Source organism: Lucilia sericata, unplaced genomic scaffold, assembly GCF_015586225.1.
Source record: "Lucilia sericata isolate MDLA Ls3-8-SP2 unplaced genomic scaffold, ASM1558622v1 Contig001506F_arrow, whole genome shotgun sequence".
Lineage (NCBI taxonomy): Eukaryota > Metazoa > Arthropoda > Insecta > Diptera > Calliphoridae > Lucilia > Lucilia sericata.
In genome coordinates, this window is record NW_023995433.1 from 100,883 (window position 1) to 110,084 (window position 9,202).

Below are 9,202 nucleotides of genomic sequence, written 5' to 3' on the forward strand. Positions count from 1 at the left end.
TTCTAGTTCAGTTCTAGTTCAGTTCTAGTTCAGTTCTAGTTCAGTTCTAGTTCAGTTCTAGTTCAGTTCTAGTTCAGTTCTAGTTCAGTTCTAGTTCAGTTCTAGTTCAGTTCTAGTTCAGTTCTAGTTCAGTTCTAGTTCAGTTCTAGTTCAGTTCTAGTTCATTCTAGTTCAGTTCTAGTTCAGTTCTAGTTCAGTTCTAGTTCAGTTCTAGTTCAGTTCTAGTTCAGTTCTAGTCAGTTCTAGTTCAGTTCTAGTTCAGTTCTAGTTCAGTTCTAGTTCAGTTCTAGTTCAGTTCTAGTTCAGTTCTAGTTCAGTTCTAGTTCAGTTCTAGTTCAGTTCTAGTTCAGTTCTAGTTCAGTTCTAGTTCAGTTCTAGTTCAGTTCTAGTTCAGTTCTAGTTCAGTTCTAGTTCAGTTCTAGTTCAGTTCTAGTTCAGTTCTATTCAGTTCTAGTTCAGTTCTAGTTCAGTTCTAGTTCAGTTCTAGTTCAGTTCTAGTTCAGTCTAGTTCAGTTCTAGTTCAGTTCTAGTTCAGTTCTAGTTCAGTTCTAGTTCAGTTCTAGTTCAGTTCTAGTTCAGTTCTAGTTCAGTTCTAGTTCATTCTAGTTCAGTTCTAGTTCAGTCTAGTTCAGTTCTAGTTCAGTTCTATTCAGTTCTAGTTCAGTTCTATTCAGTTCTAGTTCAGTTCTAGTTCAGTTCTAGTCAGTTCTAGTTCAGTTCTAGTTCAGTTCTAGTTCAGTTCTAGTTCAGTTCTTCAGTTCTAGTTCTAGTTCAGTTCTAGTTCAGTTCTAGTTCAGTTCTAGTTCAGTTCTAGTTCAGTTCTAGTTCAGTTCTAGTTCAGTTCTAGTTCAGTTCTAGTTCAGTTCTAGTTCAGTTCTAGTTCAGTTCTAGTTCAGTTCTAGTTCAGTTCTAGTTCAGTTCTAGTTTTTCTAGTTCAGTTCTAGTTCAGTTCTAGTTCAGTTCTAGTTCAGTTCTAGTACAGTTGTAGTTCAGTTCTAGTTCAGTTCTAGTACAGTTGTAGTTCAGTTCTAGTTCAGTACTAGTTCAGTACTAGTCAGTTCTAGTTCAGTTCAGTTCTAGTTCAGTTCTAGTTCAGTTCTAGTTCAGTTCTAATTCAGTTCTAGTCAGTTCTAGTTCAGTTCTAGTTCAGTTCTAGTTCAGTTCTAGTTCAGTTCTAGTTCAGTTCTAGTTCAGTTCTAGTTCAGTTCTAGTTCAGTTCTAGTTCAGTTCTAGTTCAGTTCTAGTTCAGTTCTAGTTCAGTTCTAGTTCAGTTCTAGTTCATTTCTAGTTCAGTTCTAGTTCAGTTCTATTTCAGTTCTAGTTCAGTTCTAGTTCAGTTCTAGTTCAGTTCTAGTTCAGTTCTAGTTCAGTTCTAGTTCAGTTCTAGTTCAGTTCTAGTTCAATTCTAGTTCAGTTCTAGTTCAGTTCTAGTTCAGTTCTAGTTCAGTTCTATTCAGTTCTAGTTCAGTTCTAGTTCAGTTCTAGTTCAGTTCTAGTTCAGTTCTAGTTCAGTTCTAGTTCAGTTCTAGTTCAGTTCTAGTTCAGTTCTAGTTCAGTTCTAGTTCAGTTCTAGTTCAGTTCTAGTTCAGTTCTAGTTCAATTCTAGTTCAGTTCTAGTTCAGTTCTAGTTCAGTTCTAGTTCAGTTCTATTCAGTTCTAGTTCAGTTCTAGTTCAGTTCTAGTTCAGTTCTAGTTCAGTTCTAGTTCAGTTCTAGTTCAGTTCTAGTTCAGTTCTAGTTCAGTTCTAGTTCAGTTCTAGTTCAGTTCTAGTTCAGTTCTAGTTCTAGTTCAGTTCTAGTTCAGTTCTAGTTCAGTTCTAGTTCAGTTCTAGTTCAGTTCTAGTTCAGTTCTAGTTCAGTTCTAATTTAGTTCTAGTTTAGTTCTAGTTCAGTTCTAGTTCAGTTCTAGTTCAGTTCTAGTCAGTTCTAGTTCAGTTCTAGTTCAGTTCTAGTTCAGTTCTAGTTCAGTTCTAGTTCAGTTCTAGTTCAGTTCTAGTTCAGTTCTAGTTCAGTTCTAGTTCAGTTCTAGTTCAGTTCTAGTTCAGTTCTAGTTCAGTTCTAGTTCAGTTCTAGTTCAGTTCTAGTTCAGTTCTAGTTCAGTTCTAGTTCAGTTCTAGTTCAGTTCTAGTTCTGTTCTAGGTCAGTTCTAGTTCAGTTCTAGTTCAGTTTTAGTTCAGTTTTAGTTCAGTTCTAGTTCAGTTCTAGTTCTGTACTAGTTCAGTTCTAGTTCAGTTCTAGTTCAGTTCTAGTTCAGTTCTAGTTCAGTTCTAGTCCAGTTCTAGTTCAGTTCTAGTTCCGTTCTAGTTCATTTCTAGTTCAGTTCTAGTTCATTTCTAGTTCAGTTCTAGTTCAGTTCTAGTACTGTTCTTACTATTACTTCTAATATAAGTATTAAATCATAATTTAAATTCTTTTAATATTTTTTACAATATTGGGAAAATTTGTTTTATTCTCCTTTCCCCCTTTACTGTCTTTCTAATGTCTCCACAAACAAACATTTATTTTAGTATTTTTATATGCTGAAAGTTAAATGTATGATAATCTTGCCATAAAATCTTTAGATTTTCTTCCAAATGTTTTCCAAGACATTTGCCAAAAAATACCTTCAAATGCAAACCTAAAGAAAAGGAAAAAAACCTCTTCTAAGATAAGAATCTTTATTTAACTATTTACAAACTCCTTAGAGTAAGGCACCAGAGCACATATAAACTATCTTATTTTTTGTTTGTTTTTTCATTTGTTTAGGGTGATACCTGGCCCCTAGAACCCCCCATATATAATGCACTATATTATTTTGTTCCTACATAGTTTTTATAAATAGTTTTTGTATGTATAAAAGTATTTAAAATTGTGTGGGTGTGATTAACTGATTTGTTCACATTTTAAACGTGATTTAAGATTTGCTACAAATAGTAGACAAAAAAAAACAAATTTCGATTTTGTTTTTCACATTTGCTGGCAAAAGAGCTATATTGCAACATTACTAAACTACCAGCTAAATACTTGATTTGTTTGTAAATTGTATTGTTACCAATATTATTATTTTTTTTATATGATAGACTTATTGGTTTAAATATTGCGATTTTTTTTTTTTGTTTATTGTGGTCATATAAACAATTGCTTTATATTTATAGAAAAAAGTTTATTTTCTTAGAAATTATTAAATGAAAAAATTTATATATTTCTTTACAACTACTATAGTTACTCAAAAAACGTGTTGACCTCTATCAGTTGGAAAAAATCGACAAACTACATAAACAACATAAAGGTCAAAGAATTTATGCATTTTTATGTTATAAATAATATGGAAAAAATAATAAATATTTGTTATACCGACTTGTCGATTTCACGGATGATTTTTCATGAGTGTAGTTTGAATGTATGTTTAAGATATTGGGTAAGGGAGAAAGTAGATAATTTTCAAAATCAAACCTAAAATTTATTTCTATTTTCTAAGTAACTCTAAGATGAACTCTAGTTCATTGAAGATCAATTGTATATCTATTAAGGATCAGCTGTATATCAGTTGTAGATTACTTGTAGATCTCCATACCTGTAAATCTGTGGCACACCACTCGTAGATCAGCTGTAGATCGATTGAAGATCAGTTGCAGATCTCTTGTAGATCTAGTTCAGTTCTAGTTTAGAACAGTTTTATTTCTGTTATAGTTCAGCTCTATTTCTGTTATAGTTCAGTTTTAATTCTGTTCTAGTTCAGTTCAGTTCTAGTTCTAGTTCAGTTCAGTTCTAGTTCAGTTCTAGTTCAGTTCTAGTTCAGTTCTATTTCAGTTCTAGTTCAGTTCTAGTTCAGTTCTAGTTCAGTTCTAGTTCAGTTCTATTTCAGTTCTATTTCAGTTCTATTTCAGTTCTATTTCAGTTCTATTTCAGTTCTATTTCAGTTCTAGTTCAGTTCTAGTTCATTTCTAGTTCAGTTCTAGTTCAGCTCTAGTTCAGTTCTAGTTCAGTTCTAGTCAGTTCTAGTTCAGTTCTAGTTCAGTTCTTGTTCAGTTCTAGTTCAATTCTAGTTCTGTTCTAGTTCTGTTCTAGTTCTGTTCTGTTCTAGTTCAGTTCTAGTTCATTTCTAGTTCATTTCTAGTTCATTTCTAGTTAATTTCTAGTTAATTTCTAGTTAATTTCTAGTTCAGTTCTAATTCAGTTCTAGTTCAATTCTAGTTCAGTTCAGTTCAGTTCTAGTTCTAGTTCAGTCAGTTCAGTTCTAGTCAGTTCTAGTTCAGTTCTGTTCAGTTCAGTTCTAGTTCAGTTCTAGTTCTAGTTCAGTTCTGTTCTAGTTCAGTTCTAGTTCAGTTCTAGTTCAGTTCTAGTTCAGTTCTAGTTCAGTTCTAGTTCAGTTCTAGTTCAGTTCTAGTTCAGTTCTAGTTCAGTTCTAGTTCAGTTCTAGTTCAGTTCTAGTTCAGTTCTAGTTCAGTTCTAGTTCATTTCTAGTTCAGTTCTAGTTCAGTTCTAGTTCAGTTCTAGTTCAGTTCTAGTTCAGTTCTAGTTCAGTTCTAGTTCAGTTCTAGTTCAGTTCTAGTTCAGTTCTAGTTCAATTCTAGTTCAGTTCTATTTCATTTCAAGTTCAGTTCTGATCATTGAAGTTCAGTTTGAGGTCAATTCTACATGACTACTATAATTATAGATCACTTCCATTGCAACAGAAGATCAGTTCAAGTTCAATTCTACCAAAGTGTCTCTTATAGTTAGCGTAGACTTTCTCCCTCCCCCAATATTTAGCTTCAACCGAAAGATCACATATTGTTGTTACTTATTTTGTTTTGGCAACAACCTGTGGCAATAAGATTTTGTTTTATTGTTGTTGCTGTTGTGTGACGATAACATCTTAAATGAAAAGAAAAAAAAAAACTTTTTAAACACATACTATATACTCTCAATTGAGATCTTCGGTACGAAAATAAAATTTTATTGAAGTTGAAAGGAACAGTTTTTTTTTCTGTGGTAAATGTTGCCGAATGCAAACAATTGTTGCCAAAACAAAAGACTCTTTTTTGTTGTTGTTGCTGTTGTGGCAAATGTTGAGGTACGAATATGTGGTGCATAATTTGCATATGGAACCACCACAGTGTGATCAATGATAATATGATGTTATTGCTGTATTTATTGTTGCAAACTCACGGCAGGGTGTGGGTGATGAAGTTTATTAAGATTTGTTTTTTTTTTTTTTTGGTTTTTTGAAAAATTTAAATAAGATACCAATAATGTTGGCAAAAAAAAAATTAAAACATTAAAATTTGTTAAAGATAAAATTTTATTAACTTTTTTGTTATTTCTTTTCAGTGCCTAGACCAAAAGGTCAACATTCTGCACCACGAGGCGGTCCACCACGTTCTTGGACAAATGCCGAATTAACCGAGGCCTTACAGCATGTTTGGAATAAGAAAATGACCACTTCTCAGGCTTCACGCATCTTTGGCATACCCTACAATTCATTGCTAATGTATGTGCGTGGCAAGTATGGCAAATCTTTGAAATTGGAACAATTACGCAAAGATTGCATAAGTGGTCCTCCTTTGGAAATGCTACAAATGGGCATAAGCTCTGGTTCGGGCAAAAACTCGGGGGAGTCTAAAGAGCAGAGAGAAGCCCGCAAAGAGGCTCAACGTAATGCTGCTCAGCATCCTCCCGGTGATATGGAAATGGGAGGTCCTCTAACGGGCCCTGGACCACGACCCTCAAGCTCAGAACCAGACTTATTGGGTGGACCAAATGCCCTCTTTAATCCCTTTAATCCTCAAGGTTTTTACCCCGATTTTCCCGGAGGTTTTCCCGGTTTACCTTTAAGCATGCTAAACTTATTGCCTCCCTCTGAAAGACAACATGCTGCCGCTGCAGCAGCCGCCATGCATCACTCCATGGGCCTGGATGAGGACTGTAAATCCGATCGCTCTAAACAATCCTCCAATATGGATGATGAATACTCTCTGAGTCGTGAAGAACGTCGCCACTCGGATTTAATGAATAACTCCTCTACACCTTCATCTGCCTCGCAACAAAATGGCTCGATACAAGATTGAAATTTATGGCGGGATTGGGCTAATAACCCATTATTATTCCCGCCACCACCACCGCCACAACAGTCACACGATAACAATGGTTATAACGATTTACCACTACCACCAACTGCTGTACTACATCCTCATCATCATCACAATCATTTGTCGGCCGAGACAGATGATTCCCAAAATCGTGAGGATAAGGAACATTTTAGATCTTCTCATTCTTTTAAGGAATTTAATCAAAATCTTTATATGACACGCAAGAAATTGAGACGTTATAGAAAGAAACATTTGAAAGTTCAAGATCTACAAACAGCATCAGCAGCAGGCAACTCATCGTCCTCAACTTTTGCTAAAAATTCCATGAATATGGAAAGTTTTATGGCTTTACAACCTCCTTTGAATGTAACACCAGCTGTTATAAGGACTTAAGTATAATTATGTTACTAATTACCCAATAGGTTCTTAGGAAGTGAAATTTAAGTTAAGAAAGATCCAACTGTGTTTCTAGGGGGGCTTTTCTATATAGAAAATGTGCGGAAAATTCTTTAAGATTTGAACAATAAGTTTCAAAGAAATTTTTATAGAATTTCTCCTTATGTTAACTAACATTTGTTTAACATTTTGAAATTAAACTCTTTAAGAAATGTTACAGAGTGTGTTAATCTTAAATCTGTTAACATTTTAGTGCAATTTAGTTAATTTAACAAATGTTAAGAACATTTTACTAACAGTAATGTTAAAAATTGTTCCTTCAACTAACAGAAATGTTAGAAAAACTTTAAATATGTGGAACAATTTTAACGCATTTTATCCCAAAAATATCTTCGCTAAATGTTCGGACTATGTTGCTAACATTTTTGTTGATTTTCTCTCTAAGTAGAGAGAGAGTGAGAGTTTGAGGTGTTTTCTCTTCATGTAAACATTATGTTATTAACATCAAATTTAACAGAAATGTTAAAAATGCAATTTAAAGTATTTGAAATCATTTTAAAACTAAAAGTGATTTAACTCTTTTTTTGTAATAAAAATATTTTACTCTAATTAAAAAAAAAATTAGCAAAAATCTTAAAAAAAACTGTGACTTAAGCTGTAATTAATTTGCAATATTTTATTTAAAACAAAACAAAATTGTATAAAAAAAGACAAATAATATTAATATTAATTTAATTTTTTGAAAAAAAAAAAAGTTTATTTTTAAAAAAGTTTTCTTCCATTTTTCTTAAAAAGCAAAAAATCTCTACAACGATTGTTTTATTTATTTTTTTTTATTTAAATATAATTTGGTGCTTTTAGTTCCTATATATAATTTTTTTTATAAAATATATTTTTTTTCAATAATTTTACTTTAAACCTAATTTAAAGAAAATGACTTTTAAAGTCTTATTTTTAATATATAATTTAAAATAATTAAACAAAAAATTACAAAAAAAAATGCTTTATTATCGTTAAAACATCCCCAAGACAATTTAAGTTTTAAATATAAATCTGTAAATAATTTTTCTAATTTTTAAATTAATTTTTTAACTTTAATAATTTCTTAAAAAAAAATTATTTAATTAATCAAATACACTTAATAGTATTATGACTGTACCAAATCTCAAAAAATATATAAAATTAATATAAAAAAGAAAACAAACGTATTATTAAAAAAACTGTATTAAATTTTCTTAAATTAAATTATGTATTTAAACTATAAGTAGTAAGAATTGTAATAATTTTAGTGTAATCTTAAATAAAATACTTAATTATTAAACAAAAAGCAAAACAAAAAACAAAAAAAAAATATTTATAAATAATTATAAAATATTAAATAAAAACCACATGTTAATTATTAAAAATTAAAAAAAGAAATTGAAATTGTTTTTTATTAATTTGGCAAAAAAAAAAAGAAAATATATAAAATTGGTGGAAAATTAATAATTTTAAACTAAAAAAAAAAGAAAAACAATCAAAAACTAAAATATTGGAAAGAAAGTTAAATAATTAAACTAATCTATTGATCAGACCATAGGTCAAGCTATAGTCTAGATTACAGTGCAGCTAATAGGCTATAATAAAGACTAGACTATAGACTAGATTAAAGACTATGGACTAGACTATAGACTAGACTATGGACTAGACTATAGACTAGACTAAAGACTAGACTATAGACTAGACTATAGAATAGACTACGGACTAGACAAAAGACTAGACTATAGACTAGACTAGACAATAGACTATAGTCTAGACTATAGACTAGACTATAGACTAGACTATAGACTAGACTATAGACTAGACTATAGACTAGACTATAGGCTAGACCATAGACTAGACTATTGACTAGACTAAAGACTAGACTATGGACTAGACTATAGACTAGACTTTAGACTAGACTTTAGACTAGACAATAGACTAGACTATAGACTAGACTATAGACTAGACTATAGACTAGACTATAGGATGGACTATAGGCTAGACTATAGACTAGACTATATACTATACTATAGACTAGACTATAGACTAGACTGTAGACTAGACTATAGACTAGACTTTAGACTAGACTATAGATTAGACTATAGACTAGACTATAGATTAGACTATAGACTAGACTGTAGAGTAGACTTTAGACTGTAGACTAGACTAAAGACTAGATTATAAACTAATTTATAAACCAGACTAAAAATATACTATAGACTAGATTACAGACTAGACTAGAGCATAGACTAGATTATAGACTAGATTATAGACCAGACTATAGGCTAGACTATAGGCTAGACTATAGACTAGACTATAGACCAGACTATAGGCTAGACTATAGACTAGACTATTGACTAGACTATAGACTAGACTATAGATTAGACTATAGACTAGACTATAGACTAGACTATAGACTAGACTATAGACTATAGACTAGACTATAGACTAGACTATAGACTAGACTATATACTAGACTATAGAATAGACTATAGACTAGACTATAGACTAGAATATAGATTGGACTATAGACTAGACTATAGACTAGACTATAGACTAGACTATAGACTAGACTATAAGACTAGACTATAGACTAGACTGTAGACTAGACTATAGACTAGACTATAGAATAGACTATAGACTAGACTATAGACTAGACTATAGAGTAGGCTATAGACTAGACTATAGACTAGACTATAGCCTAGATTATAGACTAGACTATAGCCTAGATTATAG

At 31.5% G+C, this 9,202-nt stretch overlaps 1 protein-coding gene across 5 annotated transcripts in view; it reads left to right on the plus strand.

Annotated features, from left to right (window-relative positions):
* The window catches only part of LOC119611652 (protein jim lovell), a 90,408-nt gene extending 83,363 nt beyond the window's left edge, over positions 1–7,045 (plus strand). For all 5 annotated transcript variants that reach the window (XM_037967302.1, XM_037967303.1, XM_037967304.1 and 2 more), the window contains exon 4: positions 5,292–7,045. In XM_037967302.1, the coding sequence (XP_037823230.1) occupies positions 5,292–6,028 (737 nt within the window). In that variant the 3' untranslated portion in view covers positions 6,029–7,045. The remainder of the gene's footprint in view (positions 1–5,291) is intronic.
* The last annotated feature ends 2,157 nt before the right edge of the window (positions 7,046–9,202 follow it).